At 40.3% G+C, this 22039-nt stretch overlaps 1 protein-coding gene across 3 annotated transcripts; it reads right to left on the reverse strand.

The window, feature by feature from the left end:
- Positions 1 to 241: 241 nt before the first annotated feature.
- LOC104444528 (protein NUCLEAR FUSION DEFECTIVE 4) lies at positions 242 to 4368 on the reverse strand. 3 transcript variants are annotated; one of them, XM_018874759.2, is made up of 3 exons: positions 3982 to 4366; positions 1096 to 2006; positions 242 to 809 (listed from the first exon to the last, which is right to left on the reverse strand). In XM_018874759.2, exons 1-3 carry the CDS (start codon positions 4288 to 4290, stop codon positions 335 to 337), a joined length of 1695 nt encoding a protein of 564 aa, XP_018730304.2. In that variant the 5' UTR covers positions 4291 to 4366; the 3' UTR covers positions 242 to 334. The 3 variants fall into 3 exon arrangements, with proteins under 3 accessions (XP_018730304.2, XP_010056519.2, XP_018730305.2); XM_010058217.3 differs by lacking the exon at positions 3982 to 4366 and adding an exon at positions 2326 to 3428; XM_018874760.2 differs by having other exon boundaries at positions 624 to 809; positions 1100 to 2006; positions 3982 to 4368.
- Between the last annotated feature and the right edge of the window lie 17671 nt (positions 4369 to 22039).

Below are 22039 nucleotides of genomic sequence, written 5' to 3' on the forward strand. Positions count from 1 at the left end.
CATTAGACAGTTCAATTCACCCAAGTAAATCGTGGAGGATGTTAATTAGGCTTTGTGATTTCTGAGACCATGGTTACACAAAATTGTAATGCTAAATACGTGTGACTAAGGAATGGGCAGCTGGTCATGCAGCTCCTTAGTAGTGTGGCTCACTAGGAGATCTGAGGACTGTCAACAGTAAACTTTCTCACTCATTCTGGTATTTATACATGGTTGAGTTGATTTCTCCATCACTCAAGGGTGATGAAGATTTTCAATCGTGCTTCATTGAGCTGGCTATATCCATCACATCTATATATCCCACTGCCAAAAAAAAATTCTTCAGAAGCAGGAGCTAAGAAAATTCTGTTCTATTTCTGTTCCTCTCAAACCGGTCATAAGCAGGCTTGGTTCGTAGGAAGAGCAATATGCTGGAAGCTAGACCCACCATTGAGATACAGGCCCACCATATAAATGTCTGCTGATAACATTTCCTACCCATGCATATCGTAGCGTCACCAAGCATGCTTTCGCGTGCTGTGGTCTCTGCACCGGCATCATATACAAGAGCTGCAAGAAGGCCGTAGAGGAGTGAACCTATTGGAATGTTGGTGATGAGGATGTTGTGGTTGACCCCAGCACTATTTGGCCCAAACAACTCGGATGTCACTGAGACTGCAGCTGAGAATACGAAGCCAGAACTCAGCCCAATCAAGCCGGTACCAGTGCGCAGAATTGTCTCATTACCTGATGTTGCTAGCAAAACGAAAGCGATTGGTGTTGGAACTAGTGCTATGGCAAGCCACCCAGTCCTTGCAAAGTATATCTTGCTGCAATTGGGAACTTGGACAAGGTCAGTTGACATATAATCAAGAAGAACTTTATGCTGAGACATGAGTAGCCTACCTCCCTTAATGACCTCTATCAAAATTGCATTCACGGTGATGATGTGTATGTGTTAAATTTATGGTCTTTTGGAGTAGCTAAATGATTTTGTCATGTACAGAAAACCAGAAACGGAACTTCTCTCTACATGATAATGCGTTTCTATGGGTTCTTAACAAGTAGAATACATGCATTACAGTGAATAGCAATTGTATTCTGGTAAGTACGTACTCACGCAGGAAGTCCGGGCCAGCTGCAAGCAGACGACCAAAGAAAGAGCAAGATGAGTAGAGAGTGACAAATGCACTAGTCTGAGTGCCGAATCCAAGGGATTGCGAAATTTGCCCTAGATTGTTGCTGTACACCAACCCAATTGTTCCCCCACACAAATAAGCCAGATAGTACAACCAGAAGTCCCACCGGCGCACAAGCAGCCTAGCCGAGTGCTCCTCGCCCAAAACTGTCAACTGATCCTTTTCCATCACATTTCCACAACACCCATCTTCAGCTCGTAGAATGAATATACTTCTGTTCCCATTCCCGTTCGTTGGAGCATTGATCCCTGCTGGCTCACTTCCAATCAGTTCCTTATGAAGCTCGAGGTCATCAACGTTTACAAGACCGAAAGTCGACCCATTGAGACTTATTCTTGAACTGATGACACGTTGGGCCCAATCTCGAGCATACACTATGCCGGGGAGGCATAGGGGAAGGACAAGGAGGAGAATGGCCCCCGCTAGGAGGAGACGTGCTCGGTATGAAACATATGAGAATGGGTTGAGGAGGAGGAGGTAAAGGCCAGTGAGGACGGCCACACCATTGAGAAAGAGGAAGATGCGCGAGTCGCGTTTGATGGCATCAGGTGGGAGCTGCTGAGGCGGCGGTTGGCGGAGGACTGGGAGTAAGGTGACACCCGAAATAAAGAGAGGGACGAGGGCATTTAGGAACAGATAGAGGGTGTCGTCATCAGGGTCTATTGCGTTGGCTATGAGAGTGTATAGAGCAGCACTTACGCCGTTGAAGCTGATGGTGAGGGCTAATGCTAGTGCCCTGTTTGATTGGAAGTTCCCGATGCACAAAACGTAGCATACCGTGTTGAACCAGCAGATGCTACAACCAGCCAGCAAAGACAGGAAAAACACCTGCATCATTCACAATGCAACGACGTTAGCTTCCATATCCGGCGGAACAGACTTAAGTCTTTAACATGTACGGTCCTTGCTATCTTTAAGTCCATGCTCACATAGAATTCCAAAGGGCTCTCGTCTATGCAATTCTATTATACATCTACAAACGGCAAACATGAGGTCGGTGTAATTTCAGATGAGAAAAGCTTGGTTAAAGTTTCTTGAGATCGTTAGTGGGTCCTCAACTGCAGGCAGGTCCTACAAGACTATTAGAAGATAATCTACAGTTCATGTCTGCTGATATCCATTCCTCGTAAAATATGCATAAAGGTACCTTTTGGACCATGGGCCTCTTTTGAGGAATGGCAGATGAGAATGGCAGATGCCTTGCTAAAAGTCACATCCTTTGTCATGGGTGCTTCAAGAATTTTTGGTTCATGTACCTCCCTTTTGATATGTAGATGCAAAAACGCAGACCGAAAAAGCAATCGACATCCAGCAATTCATGGCATTAATACAAACAAGGGGTAAAGCTGAACATTGTGTAGGTGAGGCAAGCTTCTATAGCCAAAATCGGAATGGGATTATGTATTTTCCCACACAAATAAGCTTCTAAACAGACAAAGGGATGGATGGCCGACTTGATTTAACTAAAGCCGCGCTATAGTGCGCAGACACCGAGTCGAGGTTGAGCATACATCGACATGGTGTTCCCGTGCACGGCCATCCATGATGGTGTGAACTCTAAACTGACCCTTTTGTTAGTACTCTTAAATCCATACCGAGGGTTGATCTTACAGGACGTATGAATCTATGCCAGGTTTGATTTTTGCTGAAGAACAGAAACTGCATGCTAAGTGAATGATTCTGAAGAATATTAGTTGGAGCTTGTCAAGCGTCGTAAGTACACTTTGAAATGTAATTTATATTAAGATAGATGGTTATCACCTTCTTTTGCCCCAACCGGCGCTAATCTACTTAAATTACTCTGCGATCAAGGTCCGAAATCAGGGCAGGTTGGAGGTGGTTGACCCTTTCCAAACCCGAATTCTACATGTCCGATCGAATCTCATACCTAACTCAAACCCAAGGGAACCCTGAATCCACCTCAAATGAGAAGACCAAACGTCTAATCCAATTGGAACTCACTTGATCAAAACTTTCTCCCAGCACATATTCTGAATCGGATAATATTATTTCACAAAAGTAACGACTAATTATCTTAATTTATGCCATAGCTACTATCATAATGTTTGTTCTGTTTATGGTTAATTAAAGACAGTAGCATAAGCATAGCCTTAGTGGGTTTGAAAAGGAACAGGATCATCGTCACACCTTTTCGGGTTCGGGTTTTATGTTAACCACCATTCAAATCCCAATATATTAAAGTTTGGACGAGCCGGGCTCCGGAATCAAGCCCAAACCTGGCTATTCGTCCCTAAAAGGATACTTAAACTTGTTTTGGCACGCCTGTACCGACGTTGATTTCAGGCCGATATTCTAGCCAGGAAAAGAAATGAAGCGATGTGTCGTTGTCTATCAAAACTTCGTCAACGCCCTTACAGTACTCACCATTTACAGCCATTAGAAAATGAAGAGGTACGTCTTTGTCTTCCTATCACGTCTCAGCCAATTAAACCGACTGATCAGAATGACTTAACGACTAAGGCAGGGAAAAAAGAGCACAGGCGACTTATGCGGCTGTGGACGTGGCCCTTGTGTCCGTGGGAGGTTCACTCGTTCCGAGGGCTACGTCCCGGCGTATCATTGGCTTTCCTAGTTCTCAGGATAAACGAGTGACGCAGAACAACTCGAGCGCGGAAAACAAACCCAGAAAAAAAAGGAAGAAAAAGAAGTAGAAAATTGCGAGGAAGACGACCATGATCGGCCCTCGTTGAAATAGGAATCTGGGGCTCCGCATTTTCGGGGCGTGGAAGGAGAATGCGAAAGGCAAAAAGCAAAGGGAGAGAGAGAGAGAGAGGAGACGGACCAGGAAATAAGGCAAGGAGATGATCTGCTGGATGAGGAGCCACTGGACGCCGTAGCCGAAGAGGCCTATGAAGGCGGCCATGAACATGACGGCCCAGAGGGGGAGGTACCGGAGCGACACGCCGGAGCACCAGCCGAAGGCCTTCCCCATGTCGGACGCCACCGCCAGGTAGTTGAGCTGCACCTGGGAGATCCCCAGGGCCGTCTTCAGGTCCGACGAGTAGGACGAGAAGTCGAAGTTGGTCCCCGTGAACGCCTGTATCCACGTCGTCGCCACCAGGATCATCCACTTCCGCGACTGCCCCGCCATTGGCAGAGAGAGAGAGAGAGAGAGAGAGAGAGAGAGAGGAGAGATAATTTAGGTGGGAGTGGAATGTTGGGGGGGTGAAAATGGGGGAAGTTGGGGTTCCTATTTGGAGGGAGATTGATGGGGACGGTTCGTGCAAGCTTGGCGGGCCATGTTTTTTTTTTTTTTGGTCAAAAGGCGGGCCATGTTCAAAGGGCGAAAGATGGTTGGAAATAAATACATATGTGCTTGTGGGTCAAATCTTGAAAGTAAGTTGTGTCTGCGCAAGACACATACACACACATATATATATACATATATAGAGACACGTGTGTACATGTTTATATATGTACATATGTATAGATGGAATTTGGTACTAGATTAATTTGAACAATACTGACGATCAGCAAAAATCGCGTTGCGAGCCTTAAAGGTAATGCATCGATGGAATCGAGTCTTGAACCTTTCGATTAATTAAAAGTTAGAAACTTTTTACTGAAAAGTTTTATCGAATTCCATATCTTTATATTGATAAGATTTAAGACATAAATATCTATTGATAAGTTCGGTCAAGTCCTGAACTTATATTCGAAATTGCATTTTAGGGTTGTTGTGAAGCGTTAAGTTAGATGTCACGTGGGTCGGTATTATTTGTCCGAAGGGCTACTGCACTTTTTGAAAAGGGTTAATATTCCCAAAACCCTAAACTGGACATTTTGACAAATTTACCCAAAACTATTTTTTTGACCGTGAAAAATCAAATTGGTATATACGTGACAAATTTCCCGAGTCGACCATAAAAAACCATAAATTGATACATTTATGATAAATTTACCCTAAACTAATTTAGTCGACCGCAAAAAACCCCAAACTGATAAATTTGTGATAAATATACTCTTCGCTAAATTGAATTAATACTACAAAAAAATCATAAAAAATGTAAACTTTGACAAACGGATCGTAAAATCCCAAATTGGTATACTAGTCAATTGTCACGTGTCATTTAACTTAATAATTTGACAATAAAATTTAACAAAAACTAACAGAGGGTAAATTTGTCACAAGTGTACTAGTTTGGGGTAAATTTGTCAAATGTATACCAGTTTGGGGTTTTTTGTGGTCAAAAAAATAGTTTGGAGTAAATTTGTCACAAGTGTACTAATTTGGGGTTTTTCAAGGTATTAACCCTTTTGAAAAAGGGTGTAAGATTGGAATGAATCGATTAAAGGTGTAGGGGTTTATTGCATTTCGTATGTATGGTCTGCAACTTATAAAGTACTTTTCACATGCAATTATGTTAGGGTAGGAAAGGTTTTCTAAAAAGGTAAAAACTAAATTTCAGGTTAATATTTCTAATAATAAAAGTCAACACCTATTTGTTCGATAAAGACTATACATAAATTCTGTCAGTTCTCCTAATCACATTTTTACACCTTATTATTTTTTATTTTTTTATTTTTTTATTTTTTATTTTTTTACACCTTATTAGGATGTAAAGTTCGGACCCTCGACGCTCTCCCATTTCAAAAGAAGTGTGATGTCACTGTTGTCGAGATTAATTGTCATTAGGCATCTATCTATTATATTGTCGAAATTTTGGGGTGACACATGATATAGTTTCCAACGTTTGACCTTAAATTATTAGCTTATTGATTTGTCAAACCCCAAAAAATCTATGTGCTAGTGAATGTAAATTTTAAATATGAATAAAGAGAAATCTTTTTTTCAATATATTTTAGGTGATAAACTTTATTTTTTCATCCCCAAGCGTCTATTACTTATTAGTTTATATTTAAAAAGAAAACAGACAAAGAAGTTTCTCCACATATAACACTATTCAGATGTAAAATAATTCCCAAAAGGAAATTGGATTTACATGAAAATTTGAATTAAGTTTTTATAAGTACTTTTGATACTCTAAACCCTTACTTATTATGTTCAAGCAATTTCACTCAGTTCAATTTAATTTAATTTAAAAAATCACTTGATTTCACATCCAATTTCTTTAAAAAAATTATCAATGGGGACAAAATTCAAGAGCTAAGAGAATATTTGCTCGTATTCTTATTATTTGGCACTTTACTTTACCTCGGTGATTATCATGTAACGAGATTTATGTCATAGTTTTGCCACGCGACAAATATTGCACAAAGTTTATCCCCGAGTTTCTATCCCGTGTTTGTTTAAATTAAAATATATAAATAAAGAAAAGATTTCTTGACTGTCGTATTCTTCAAACGAAGAAAAAATTTCAAAATTCAAAAAGAAAACTCAAATATAAAATGTTATGATCAGTTCATTTATAATCTAAATTATAACTTATTTTATTCAAGCAATTTCATTCAGTTCAACGATGAATTTTCTGCCGTATAATATTCACAACTAATCTAAGACGTGTTGCATTTAAAATAATTTAACTAAAAAATAAACGCAATCTTACATTTAAATGGCTTGACAAATGTAAGCTTAGTTCTTGAGCTTTAGATTGTTGTGGCCTAACTTTCACCTTTTAACTCCCAATTGGACTAAACCAGAATTTGATTTTTGTCGTAGCTACGGCAAAAATATCGTTTGAACTATTGCCATAATTTCTCGGTTTATAAAACATAATGTTATGACGTCTTTTTTTTTCCCCTCATCAATTTTTTTTTTTTATAACTATAAATATAGTTGTCCAATAGCACCCATCTCTTTCCTTATATCACATCTCCTCTAAGTAATGTCACTAGTGATTGGAAATCGCGAATCGAAATATGTCGGTGCAAAGCATGGGACGAGTAATTAGCTAAGTTTTTAGCTTTGAATCGACAATTTTGGTTCATGTGACCCAAATCAAATGCAATGCAAGTAAGTAATTAAAAGACAATGGTCGGTTGGTGGCTGGAGAGAATTAGCTGCAGTTAATGAAATGATCATTCCCGATTTGATTCCCAAATCCCATGTTTGCTTTAGAAATGAAAGAACAAATGTCATTATATTATCCAATTACTAAACTTAGATAATGGATATCATCATGTGTCGTGATTGCATCTAAGTAAGGAAGGATGTAATTATGATACGGACAGAAATATCAAATTTTTTTTTTTTGGCTATCCATGGTTAGACAAATTACTAAGCACATAAAATGACAACATATCTAAACTTCATCATAGTCGCAATAATAGTAATGAGGATGATAGAAGACAGATAGGTGGTTTATTGTGCTAGAGTTATGGCGAAAACTGAAATTCATGGTAGCTTTTGGTGATATGTCATCTTTTTTTTTGGACAGATATATACTGCCTATTCCAAAGACCAAAAGCATCAATGCAATCAAGCATAGAACCCTTTTTCAACTTTTGAAATAACTTTCGCAGAAGCTGAACTGTCTAGTATTCCAATTCAGTTTGATTAGTGTTCCGACTCGATCGAACTCCTTTTAAGTCGAGATCTAGATAGGGGGAAGATGACTCAAGCTTGAGGGCACGTAAGTGGTGAATTAGGTTGAAAGTGAAAGTCGCTAAAAGAGTGACAGAATTATATTCAAGTGAAGCAGAGGAGAGTACAATTTCATGTGCATAATTTGCGCGGTTGCATCGAGCAAAGAAGCCTTTTTTTTTTTTTTAACTTCTAAGATAACTTTTTTTAAGGATTTCTCTTTTGTGCGTTTCGATGACGATACAAGGACGTATGTCCAAACCAGGCTTTTCGAATCTCGCCGTCGACCTAGACCATCCAAAACCTTCTGCATCGAACGTTCAACGACTTGCCTAGCTCAGGACACTGCACGATGCTTGTCTGACGCAGCGTGCCATGTGTCATGACATTTCGTTGTCCCAGGCACGGGAGGAACACACTCTTTTTTAAGACAGCGTGCAGCACCGTACTGGGTTGCGAAGGACAAGATACTCAAAATGGATAAAAGCTATCAATCCTGGCCAAACAGTACTTAAATAACAAGCACCTTATCCAGAGCTAAATCCGGATCATCCGGGCCAATGTGGGCTAAGGACATTTATGAACCCATTTTTAAGCTTTCGAAACATTCGGGATTTTCTGGTCAGGAACTACGACTCATCCGTCTTGAAACCTGCCGGTCTCGTGTAGAACCGTCACAAGTCGAGGCCTCATGAGCAGGTCAAAGGCCTGAGCTCGAGCCGGGACGTGCGATGGGGCGTTTCGCAGGCATCCAAGGAGCCGGGCCTGCGTGACCGTGCCTTGAGGTTATATAAATGTATATCGCAACAAAAGTTGGTCGTCAGCTAAGGACTCCCAACGAACTTTCTCTACAATTACATGGTCCTGTTCAATTTTGTTTTATGTTCATCTATTGGCCTGTGGGGCTCTGACTCTGAGGGCAGCCGCAGCGAGAAAATTTAGTTGCAAAAGGCCCTGTGGGGGGGCAATGTAGCTCTTGTCGTCCTTCAATAGATGATTGGTTTAGGTAGTTGGGGACCGATCGGAGGACAGACATCTTGGTTTCCTAAGATAAATTAGAGGTTGTTGGTGCAATCAAATTGAAGTTTAAGTAGGATCTGCTGTTGCTTTCGATGCTCTTTGGCGTGCTAACTTCGGTGGAACGAGACTTTCTTTCTTAGTTAGCTGCAACACCCTGGTCCTAGCTAACTTTCCTTCTTCTCCAAGACCAAGACCGAGACCGCTTTTACGTAATAAACGCTTGGAAAAACTAAGCAATGAAAAGACGTTGAAGCTTCCGAGACTTGTTTCGTCGTCTTTAGATTGATGTTGGGATAAGTGCAGCATCGGTCTTTAACAATTTCGCCCGCCGGCCGCTTGAATAACATACCATTTTGACCCCGTTAAGTTCCCGATGCAGATAAAGTTCCAAGCTCGCCGTCGGTGGGTTTTCCGAATCTGGAAATCTTACCTTACGTGCCCTTCCACTGACCTTTTGTGATGTCAAGTCGCTGCAGACCGTAGAGCCGTTTGCTGGGTTTCGGGTGTCGCGAATCCACGCTTACGGCGGCCACCTTATGATTTGATTGCACCTCCTTTACAGAATATCAAGAACTTAAATCGACCGAAATACGATGTCGAGGACTCGATCGATCGATGGCCACAACGTTAAGAACCCGATCTCCTACTTACCTCGCGTAATCCGGATTCCGAACCTTTACAATAGAGAGGCGTCAATAAGGACAAAAAAAATCGCATTTTCGAACCGCAACATAAAAGTGAAATGTAACGAATCCTTAATTCCGTATGTTCTATACAGAACTAGACAAGGCGTGTTCCCGCGAAGGACACCGTGAAATGATTTTGTCCCCACGTGAAGGAAACTCGAGCGATAGCTGCCGCGTTTTCCTTTACTTTCTTCTTTACTTAGCTCTCGATGTTTAACAAGACGGCCACGACGACGATTCGATCGCTCCATAAATTCGAAGGACGCATATGCGGAGCTTTTCTTACGACGCAATGGACGGTATCATTGTACCGGATATTGAAGGGCGCATGCGCGGAGCTCCACGGGATACGCTTAACGTGCCTCGACGCACGGTTCTCTGTGAAAGATGGCGAGAACATGGACACGGAGCGTGAGCAAGAAGGATTTTGATGTTCTTCATCGGATTCATCGCGTTGCTTCGTGCTTTCCGAGGAGTAGCGTGTATTGATTGTGCAGTTGCGCTTGCTTTAACCGACGAATCAACCACGACAAGATAGTAATCAAGTTGTAGCGACATTTGATGAGATAGTAGCCACAGAGAGAGAGAGAGAGAGAGAGAGAGAGAGAGAGAGAGAGAGAGAGAGAGAGAGTATTTTACCTTCGCCAATAAAAAAATGTAAAATTTTGGACCGTCTTGTCGCTTTTCATGAAGATTTGATGAAGGGTAAAGGAGGAATGACTCTCGCTGCTTTCTTGAATTAGAGAGTTACGAAGGAGAAGGAGTTTGGATTCTTTTGACTGTTTACGTGAGGAGTCGTGAAGTTTCAACGTTAACGAGGAGAAAGAGAGAGAAAGCATGGGGTTTTAAAAAAATATTGCTTTTATATCATGGATAAAAAAATTTCTATTTACCGTGAAGTTTCATCGCCACATGATTTTTTTTTTTTTTTATCTGAGTAACGTCTCTTTTATCCGGCTTTATATTGTCTTTGTTAGCAACCAAATATAGGATATGATAATATTCATTTTATCCCAATCATCAGACTTAAAAGCACAACTACTCTGTTTGTATTAGAGATGACCCACATCCACATTTTGTATTTCAAGTAAAAGAACAAATTCTTATAATAAAATATAAAAGTTGCGCTATTTAATTACTAAAATATTTGTTGGTGGAGTAATCGTGTTGCTGCTTGTTTGAACATACCATGTTTTAATTCTTGATGCGTGCGAAAAGTAAATATTTCTTTTGAAAACAATTTAACTCGAAAACCGAAACTGCTTATCTTTTTTTTTTTTTTAATTATCTTTCCAAAGCTACCAATCTCCTGTGAATTTCTCAATTTTTGACAAGTGTCAGGGTTGAGAGCTCTCCAATTTAGGCAAGAATTCCCCTATTTTCATATCTGCAAGTGGATTATAAAATAAATAACCTACCCTTGCTACAAACCTAATTAATCGATTGTCCTCAAACTCCTAAACCTCAATTATGATATAACTGTTCTTTCCTTCAATACGCACGTGCTTGATCAAATTAATACAAGACGCATCACATGATAAGCGTAGAGAATTACCATTATGAAATTGCTTCTGTATCCTATCAAAGAGCTAACAATCTGCTACAAATAGTCAACCTCACATAAAACTGAAGCATTAACTTTTTGCCCATTGGACAAGTATAAAACAACCTTTCGAATGTTAGAGCAGAAAAAGAGCCCAAATTGTCGCCCGTAGGCCGAAAGGAACATAATGACCTTTCAACCATCTAAAGAAAATGCCCAACTTTTCACCAATTGGAGAAAAAATTGACACCTGTTGCAATTTTCGTTTAACCGCCACGTGTCATCCACGTCATCAAGTGTGCGACTCACTGTGCTGACGTGCACAGCGAGCCACGTTAGCCAACCCAAATTATTACATCATTTTGTTTACTATTAGTTTCATAACCAAATTCATTTTAGAAACCAAAAACAGCGTCGTTTTTTTCTCGGCAATCTAACAGCACGAGGGTTCCATTGTTGATTGTTGATATTTGATGTATATAGACTTTTGGGTGATTTTGTGTTTAAGTGGTGTCTTGTGCTATTGTGTTGGCAATCTAGTAGTGAATAATCCACATTGATGTCCTCTTCCTTTCATTCAGACAAATCATCTCTAACCTTCGACTTAAATAACTCCTCCACAATTCCATAGCATCCTCTCTTGGCTGCAAAAATCTCTCCATAGAATTCCAATAAATAGAGTTCCCAAATCTTGTTGGACTTATCCTTGCAAGGTATGAGATTCCATCTGCCATTTTTTACATTGAATGTGCCAACTCTTCTCTTGAAGTCCACATAACACAAGATGCCTTACGCATAAACTACTTGGCATCTTGAGTCGAAATCTAGTTTTACATGGCTAAACAATGACGAGTCCAATTTTTGTCCAACCCAACATTTATTGTATCAATTATGATTTGATTGTTGAAAGGGTGCATAAGCATGTTTACGATGAAAACAGTGCAATTCGAAACATGGATGTGGCAGTGAAGGTCCGACACTTATAAATCGATTATGCCAAGGGACGTCGATTTGATTTTGGGTTATTGGGTTGAAAAGGAAGATGAATGAGATCTCTCTTGACGAGAGGAGGAGCCATCTGTGCTTGGAGGCAATACAGTTGACTAGACACTTGAGCATGGGAATTTGTGCAACGTCGAGGTGCTTTGTGATGGGGTTGAGGAATCCATGGGTCATCTCATTGGAGAATGCTTCTAGATAGAGCAAGACGGGTGTTTTGTTGAGTGAGGCCATGGTATGAAGTTGTAGAATATGGGTGTGAATTAGATTTATATATAGGGAGAGAGAGAGAGAGAGAGAGAGCTTAATTTGGTGTAATATGTTTTGCAAATATTTCCTATATCTATCTAATTCTCACCCAATCACATAATAGATTTTGCAAATATTTCCTATTTCTATACGGGTTTTAATTAGTTTCTATTTTTAATTTGATCTTATAGAATTTCAAATCAAAACCATGGAGGATTTGGAAGATATTTATAAAATTGAAGCAAAAGCATATTGAGCAAAACTTGGCAACCTGTATCTTCATATGTCATCCGGCATTCTGTTTTGATTTGGTTTGATCTTGGATTGGATAATCTTGATATATTTAAATGTTAATATCATGTAGTCATATGGAAATTGGATGAAGTAACTAAGTATTACGCTAGCTGTCGTATTATCAACAACTTAACTTTAATTTAATATGTAAATATAAGTTGTCGAGATTTTTTTATTATATCAATTATTTTATTTTTTTGTTGACTATTTATCGATATATTTATGATCATGATGATCTACATGTTTGATAATTTTTCAAGTCTTAAAGTAAATTTAAAACTATATCAATAGTTAGTGGCTTTTATATATGATTAGAGCAACCTTCCATTTAGAAAAGCTGGTCCATAATATTTATTAATTTCAGTGGAAAATAATTTTCTCATATTAGATAATAACTTTCCGTGATTACCGGTATAGCTTTCATGCGCTTCAGGAACTCTTATCGAGAGTTCAATTACTGTTCATGGTCAAAAGTAAATTCAAAACTATAAAAAGAAATTACTGAGTCTTAATCATAATCGGCAGTCTTAATTAGTTCATTATAATGTAAATCCTCTAAAAAATAAAATTTAATAGCAGCAGAAGCATTTTGACTACTGGGACAAGCATCTAAACAACTCTTCTCAAATCCAAACTCGTTCATAAACGCAACTAAATAAATCACTCTCGTAAATCGATTTCAAGCAACATGATCAGTCGAACTTCAGCCTGTGACTAGCGACCGTCAGCTCCAACTTCTTAACCTCTCTTTGATTTGGTTTCAGCATCACCACCATCGAACCACAATCGCCCAAGTAGTAAGTAACGTCGATGGCCACATCCCCATTTTCCCACTCAGACAAATCTTCTCCAACCTTGAACTTGAAAAGTTCTTGTACAATTCCATGACGTCCTCTCTTGGCCGCAAAAATATCTCCGTTGAGTTCCAATAAAAGGAGTTTCCATACCTTAACGGACTTATCCTTGCAAGGGATGACATTCCATGTGACATCTTTAATATTGAATGTACCTACTCTTCCCTTCACATCCGCACAATAGAAGATGCCTTTTGCATAGACAGCTTGCCAGATTGAGTCAAAATCTGGATTTACATCACTAAAATCATGCCGGCCAATTTTTGTCTAACCCAATAGTGATTGTGTCAATTAAGATTCGATTGTTGAGAGGGTGTATAGGCATACTCACGATGAAGACGGTGCAATTTGAAGATGTGGGAGCTACAGTGAAGGTCCCCGTGCTTATAAGCCGGTTATGCCAAGGGAGGTCGATTCGATCTCAAGTTGTTGGGTTGAAAAGGAAGATGGACGAGACCTCTCTCGACAAGAGGAGGAGCCATCTGTGCTTGGAGGCAATACAATCAACTTGACACTCGAGCTCGGGGATTTGCACCAAGGTGACATGACTACATGATAGGGTTGAGGAACCCATGGGTCGCAAATATATCCTAATTCAACAGAAAGTTTTCCTAAATAGAGGTCACGAAATTTTAGAATATGTGATTTTTGTAAAAAAAAATTACATATACATCCAACTTCTTATTCAAATCAAATATGACATCATCCAGTGAAGCTCTTATTTGCTTCGGAACTTTCCAAGGTGAAAAATGATTTAAAAAAACTGTTAAAAAATAGCAAGGATTAAACATAATTAGTAAATATTCATAAATAAAATTAAGTTCAGAACCGCTGCTTCAGGCTCATCCAGGCTTGGGTCAGTCCAAACACAACAGACTAGGCTTAGCCTTTTCTTGGTAAATTTGAGAGATTGTGCTATTTGAGTCCAACGTGCAAAAGATTAGTTTTTTTTTTTTTTTTTTTGGAGGGGGAAGGATTTCGCCGGATATGATGAGATAAGAAATGTAATCAAATTTACACGTCCTATATCTTTTTTGGCAGTTGACTGGATATAACCTATAATAGGATTTTATTAAACAATAAAAGTTAAATAAATAACTTTAAAAAAAATAAAAATCCTATTTTATTGGACCATCGCCGGTGGTGGTCGTCGTTTCCAATAGCAACCTTTACGGTAGAGGTTGTCCAAATATGGGGACCAACACGATAGGGAATAGGTTTGGTTCTCAAGAGGAAATCCCCAGCAACAAGGCCCCATGCGAGGGCAACATCTGTTGGTTACCGTTGCATTGAGAGCAAGGTAATTAGGGCGATGATTAGCAAATGAAATCTCTAATTAGCTCTAACAACTCTTATTCAATAAGTCTACATAGGCTGAACTCTAATTCGGAGATCAACGTGCACTATACTATTAGTTGGTTCAAAATAGTCATTAGTACTTCAATCACTCCTCTAGTGTCATTTCTCCATTTTTATTTGGAGATGATTTTCTTTTGGATTAGAGTCTCGTTGCTTTTCTTTTATATTTTTCCTGAAAAGGGATTTTATTCATTTACTCGAAAATCAGAGGAGCTCGTTATAGGAGCTTCTTTACACAAAATAACCCAAAAGGGGTTAAGGGGAAAAAGGAAACCAATTTTGAGGAAGAACAATTTTTTATGGGTCATAGCAACCTGGTTTGCGACCAAGTTGGCCCCTCCGAAGAATATCTTTTTGGCTAGAGTTCCTACCAAGTTAATGGGTCAAATTTGACCAAAAAGAAGAAATTGACTGATTCCAATTTAAGACCACACAAAAGAAAATTGGTTAATTCAAATTCAAATGCCATAGCTCAAAAGTTAAAATGAAAAAATATCTCAATATATAGAGGAGAATTGAATTTCTTTTAAACGGATTGACTAGAATCGGTCGTTGCTTAATCATATCGTTAAGACGCACGATATAATTAGCCAATCAAAATACATAAAATGTGATCGATCTGTAAGTCATTGTGTGATCAAATCACTTCTCCTATTGAGAAACAATAGGATGGTACCACGAATGTGCCAATAGATTTCGAAAAATGACTTAATACATTTATCAGAATTTCAGCAAAAATTTAAAATTGTCGATTAAAAGTAAATATCGAAAAATTAGGGAATCTGAAATATAACAAACAGAACCTGAAAAATCGGACAAAATTTCCAAAAAGCCCCTCGGTATTCTCCCCTCCAATATCCTCGCTTTCTCTTCGGGCCACGATCTCCACGATCCCCCACTTCTGCACCTGCCACCGCACGATCGGATCAAAAACCGCTCTTCGATCGATAAGCCTTCTCTCTCTCTCTCTCTCTCTCTGTGAATATCCCGGATCTAGTTTTGTGAATCTGAAGTTCGAAACAACGTAATTTGCTTCGAATCTCCGAAACATGAGCCTTGAAGTGTTCTTGGTTTTGTTGCCTCGCTTCTCTTGAATCGAAGAGCCAGAGTGCTCCTCGTCCCGTTGACGAATGAACCCTTCATACTGGTTGCGGCTAGGAAATGCTGAATGTGATGATGATCCCTCTATGGCCGTCGACTGAAGTAGCTTAAGATGGAGAGATAACGCAAAATAACCCACTTCCAATTTTCTAGTGTCAGTTCCAATGCCGTCGCTTAAATCTGAAACCCAATTCTGAAAATGGGTGGTTCTTGTTTTTTTTCTAACGTTGATGTGCGGGGCAGCGATGGCCTGCATTCTTACGAGAATGAGGTCGAGAGCGAAGCCACGAAGACAGCGGAGATGAAGGAGAAAGGAGCGGACCCCTATGACCTTAAGCAACAGGTATTTCAAATTATTTGCTCGCGTTTGCTGTCTGTGGCTTTCTATGTCGGTTTGTGGTTGTCGTGGCTGTCTCTTTGATCTTTGTTGAGAATGTGACTGTTTCGAGATTAAATAAGAATGCGACGATTAGAATTTGTGGATACGGGTGTTCCGAAAATTGGCAATATGTAGGGCATGGAGGCACATTGTGTAGCGTGCTTATTGAGCTTCGACATAAGTGAACTCCAATAGACTTTCTTTTTTCTTAAGAAAGGGGGGAGAGAGAGAGAGAGAGAGAGAGAGAGAGAGGAGAGAGAAGGTTACTTAAATGTTTATCATTCAAGATGTTGATATGATGAGTTAAGATGAGCCTTGATCATGGTCAGAAGTTTCTACCACAATGGATCAGTATGTGTGTTGACTTATTAACTTCTGTTCCCGAACTTGCTCTGAATCCTTAACTTAAGCTCAAAGTTTTGATTTTCACTGCGTCATGTACTAGTGGAGATATACATTTGTCACTAGTAAATCTGTAATGCTCAAGATTGTCTACTCGGGGTTACACTTCTCATTTTTCATGGTTCATCCATGGAAAAAGATGTTTTCTATGTGGATCAATGTTGCTGCCAGCACATCCTGTAATTCAGAATTTGGAAATAAACCGGCTGCTCCCCCAAGTAGTCTCTCTCTGTTCTCTTTAGAGAAATAATCGTGAAAAGAGTTCCTCAGGATTTTTCAGATGTACAGTTGACGCTTGAAATATAGCATGGTTGATTTGGTTATTTCGTTAACTTCTCCTTTATTATGTCACATGCACTATGAAGCTCCTGTTTGAGTTATGAGATTTGATGCAGTGGGTTTCAATTCTGTGAAGTTTCACTGCGTTTACAGCAATCTTGTCATCTAATGAACGATTTGAGCTGAAAACTTGATTTTAGCCAAAAAGCCAAGAAAGTTTTAGGATTTTAGTTCAAAGCCAACTATGCTGATTGGCTGAGGTATGTATGTTGGGGCTCCATTTGTGGATGTAGTGATTACAACTTCTAATTAAAATATGTAAGCATTAGCATGTTACTTACTGGTTTGGAAATAAGTTTAATAACCTCCCTTGTGGTGTACTCTAAGGGTCTGTTTGGCAACTTGCCAAACAATGCTTATTTCTATTCTTTTGTTCTCGGGAGTAGATTTAGAATACAAATCTGTTCAGTAAATTTATGGGAACGAATTTCTATTTATTTATTTTTTTCGTTCCCGGAAGTAGATTTGGAATCGAATCAAGAAGTAAAAAATAGTTGTTTCTTTGTTTCCAGGAACAATTTTAGAATCAAGGCCCCTATTTTTTTATTTTTTATTTTCTTTTTTCTTATTTATTTTTCATTCTTTCTTCTTCTTCATCTGCCACCACCGCCACCGTTGCCGTTCGTCGCTGTCCATTGCCCACCGCCATCGGCAACCGGTTGGGAGAGCTCACCGAAGGCGAGCCCAGCCCCGCCGAGGCTCGACCGACGAGGCATGGCCTCGCCAAGTGCCGGCATCTCTTCGGTGAGGTCGCTGATCCTCGTCTGGCCGGTCACCGGTCATCCCAAGACCGGCGACCGGCAACTTGAAGAAGAAGAAGAAGAAGAAGAAGAAGAAGAGAAAGCAAGGAAAAAAAGAAAAGAAGAAAAAGAAAAAAAGAAAAAAATTAATAAAATTATTTAACAATTAAAAGAAAATGATTTGAAGTAGAAATTTTGAGCACGATACTAAATGCAATTCTATTCCAGGAATTGAAATTTTGGACAATTACCAAATGGCTTAAAATACTTAAAAATTATTCTCAGGAATAGAAAAAAAAGAATCATTTTTTATTAAAAATTGTTTTCAGGAACAGAAGTGTTATCAAACGCGCCCTAAGAGATTTATGACAGTAATGGAGTGTATGGAAAGGTTTTCATCATGATTAAGATCTCAAGAATGTTTATGGATATTTTTTTCTTTTTCATTTTAGAGTCACCCTGTTGTCATTCTAGGGGCCTAACCCCATGAGGTGCGTTCCCACATAAAGAAAGCTCTTATCAACTTGATCGCGTTGCAGCGACCAATTCGATCTACAATCCTCCTCACCATTGCTATCTCTAGGATTGAGAACGAATTCATAATTCTCGCCTAGAAGTCCACGTGCTCCCCGTCTATTCTTTTATCTTTTTCTAAATATGTCAAGGCCTTGCTCATCACCCCCATGATTGTCAATAAAAAAAAAACAAAAAAAAATATTATATATCATAATAAAGTTTCATGTCAATCATCGCCATATAAATAAAATTATGATGAGCAAGAGCATTTTCCAATTGGTGGAGATCAAGTCCATATTTTCATAAATTCACGGCCTATATAGTAGCATGGTCTTAATGCCACATGCTTGTTGGATTATGCTAATCCGCACCATACACAATTTCATATGGCGAATTATCTAAGTAGGGGTGCGGAGTTCTTGGCGCATAGATCCTCAAGGTTATCAAAAGTCTCCATGATTTAGGCGAGCCAGTGGTTAGCCTCCGCATCAGAGCTAGAGGTCTGGGCTAGGACCTGCTTTGCGTCGTTCGTGTAGCCCTACATGGCGACCCATCGAAGGGATTCCGGCATGACACGGACCTCGATAGCAAGCAAAACCGTTGAGAGTAATCCCTGGCTAAGCATGAAAAGCCATCTATATTTGAGCAGGAGCATGAGAACATCATAATTGCATATGACGCCAAGAGATGTGCCAAGGTTCATGAAGACTTGAACAATTGAAGCAAGTAACAAGAACATGCTCATTAAACATGAAAAAGAGAAACCAATGACTACAAATAAATGAAAAATGTGATACACAATTAGAAAACAACTTATCTCAAGGAATAAAGTGAGCAAGCCATGGGATATGGTGGAGGAGATTTCCATGATATAAATGAGGGCGATGTTCAGTGCCCCACCCCAATGCCAACCTGGCCGATGGCACGGCCCCACAGGAATAAAGCAATGTGGGGGTTTAACCACATGAGGAGCACTCCCACAAAAAAGAAAGCCCCCGTCAATTTGATCATATTGCGAGCATAATTGCATAAGCGGCAATGCGATCAAGTTGATGGGGGCTTTCTTTTCTGTGGGAATGCTCCTCATGTGGTTAGGGCCCCCACAATGCTTTACTCATGTGGGTCCGTGCTATCAACCAAGTCGGCATTGGGGTGACACTCACCATCGCCCTCGTTTATATCGCGAAAATCCCCCCCGTTATATTCCACGATTCACTCACTTCATTTCCCGAGGTAAGTTGTTTTCTAATTGTGTATCATATTTGCTTCTTGTTACTTGCTTCAATTGTTTAGGTCTCCATCAACCTTGGCACCTTCCTTGGCGACGTATGCAATTATGCTATTCCCATGCTCCAGCCTAAAAGTAGGTGGCTTTTCTTGCTCGGCCTAGGAACACTCTTGATGATCCTGCTCGCCATCGGGGTCCGCGTCATGCTAGAATTCCCCCCGGTGGCTCGCCATGCATGGCCACATTAACGATGCAAAGTAGGTCCTAGCCTAGAACTCTAACTTCCATGTGGAGGTTGATCGTCGGCTCACCAAAATCATGGAGGCTTTTGACAACCCTAAGGGGTCCATGCACCGAGAACTTTGCAATCATATTTTAGTAAATTGCCATATGAAATTGTGCGCAGTGGGGATTAATTAAACCAACAAGCATGTGGCGTTGAGATCATGCTGCTATATAGCTCGCGAATTTACGAAAAGGCGGACTTGACCTCCATCCACGCGGCAAAAACCTTGCCTATCCTCATCCCCATCTTCCGCCTAGACATGGATGTGTGGCGGAATTTGATGATTACCAAGCTCAAGGGGATGAGTTTGTCACTCTAGCCCCTCAATTTATGCTTCATCAGCATCGACCGCAGTAGCATGAAGCCCTCGTGGGCAATAGTAGCTTGTATTCCTTCGTTTGTGTTTTACGTAGCATCCTATGCAATCGACATAGGCCCAATTACATCCATATACAATTTCGAGGTGTTCACATTGAGGTTGCATGCCCGTGAACCAAGGGTTATCACATTTTTTTATTATTTATTAGTCATTAGTTTCTCTTTTTCATGTTTAATGAGCATTTTCTTGTTGCTTGCTTCAGTTGTTCAGGTCTCCATCAGCCTTGGTACCCTTCTTGGCATCGTATGCAATTATGATATCCCTTACTCATGCTCAAATGTAGGTGGCTTTTTATGCTCGACTTAGAAACACTCTTGGTAGTCCTGCTCACCATCGGGGTCCGCATCATGCCAAAATCCCCCTGGTGACTCGCCATGCAGGGCCTCATGAATGACGCAAAGCAGGTGCTAGCCTAGACCTCTAACTTCGATGTGGAGGATAATTGCCAACTAGATGAAATCATGGACATGCTTTACGTCATTCATGCAGCCCTACATGACGAGCCACCGGCGGGATTTCGGTATGACGCAAACTGCGACGGTGGGTAGGACTGTTGAAAATGTTCCCAGGCCGAGTATGAAAAGCCGCCTACGTTTGAGCATGAGCATAGGGATAACATAATTGCATACAACATCGAGGAGGGTGCCAAGGTTGTTGGTGACTTGAACAACTGGAGCAAGATAATCATTAAACATGAAAAAGAGAAACTAAGGACTCATAAATAAATGAAAAATGTGATACACAATGAGAAAAAAACTTACCTCGAGAAACAAAGTGAGCAAGCCACGGAATATGGCCGATGGCACGGCCCCACAGGAGTAAAGCATGAATACGAAGGCGACCCCATCGAGGGTGATCACCTCGTATGGCGATATAAACATAAAAATGAAGATTGCACTCACCCCTCAGTTCATAAGCACACAACTCAATGTGAACACCTTGGAACTGTAGATGAATGTAACTAGGCCTATGCCAATTGCATAGGATGGTACGTAAAACACGAAGGAGAGAAAACAAGATACTATTGCCCATGGGGGCTTCATGCCACTGCGGTCGATGTTGATAAGGCATGTATCAAGGACCTCGAGCGAGAAACTCATCAAATTCTGCCACTTGTCCATCTCTTGGAGGAAGATGGGGATGAGGAAAAGCAAGGTTTTCACCATGTGGACTATGATGAGCAAGAGTATTTTTCAATTGGTAGAAGTGAAGTCGGCATTTTCATAAATTCACGGGCTAATACAACAGCGTGGTCTCAACACCACATGCTTGTTAGATCATATTAATCCCTATTGCGCACAATTTCATATGGCGAATTACCATAATAGGGTTGCGGAATTCTCGACGCACGGACTCTTCAAGGTTGTCAAGAGCCTCCATGATTTCGGTGAGCCAACAGTCAACTCCATTGGAGTTAAAAGTCTAGGTTACGACATGCTTTGCGTCATTCATGCGACCCTGCATGGTGAGCCATCGGGGGGATTCCGGCATGATGTAAACCCCGATGGTGAGCAGGACTGTCAAGAGCATTCATAGGCTGAGCATGAGCGTTTGAGCATAGGCATGGGGATAGCATAATTACATACGATGCTAAGGAGGGTGGCAAGGTTGACGGAGACCTAAACAACCAAAGCAAGTAACAAGAAGATGCTCATTAAACATGAAAAAGGGAAACTAATGACTAATGAATAAATGAAAAATGTGATACATAATCAGAAAACAACTTGCCTCAAGAAACGATGTAAGCAAGCCATGAAATATGGCGAAGGAGATTTCCATGACATAAATGAGGGCAATGGTGAGTGTCAACCTAACGCAGACCTAGCTAATGGCGTAGCCCCACAGGAGTAAAGCATTGTGGGAGCCTAACGGCATGAGGAGCATTCACACAAAAAAGAAAGCCCCCGTCAACTTAATCGCGTTGCAGCGGCTAATCCGGTCAGCAATCTTCCTTACTATTGCTCCCCCCAAGACTGAGAATG

This window comes from Eucalyptus grandis, chromosome 4, assembly GCF_016545825.1.
Source record: "Eucalyptus grandis isolate ANBG69807.140 chromosome 4, ASM1654582v1, whole genome shotgun sequence".
Lineage (NCBI taxonomy): Eukaryota > Viridiplantae > Streptophyta > Magnoliopsida > Myrtales > Myrtaceae > Eucalyptus > Eucalyptus grandis.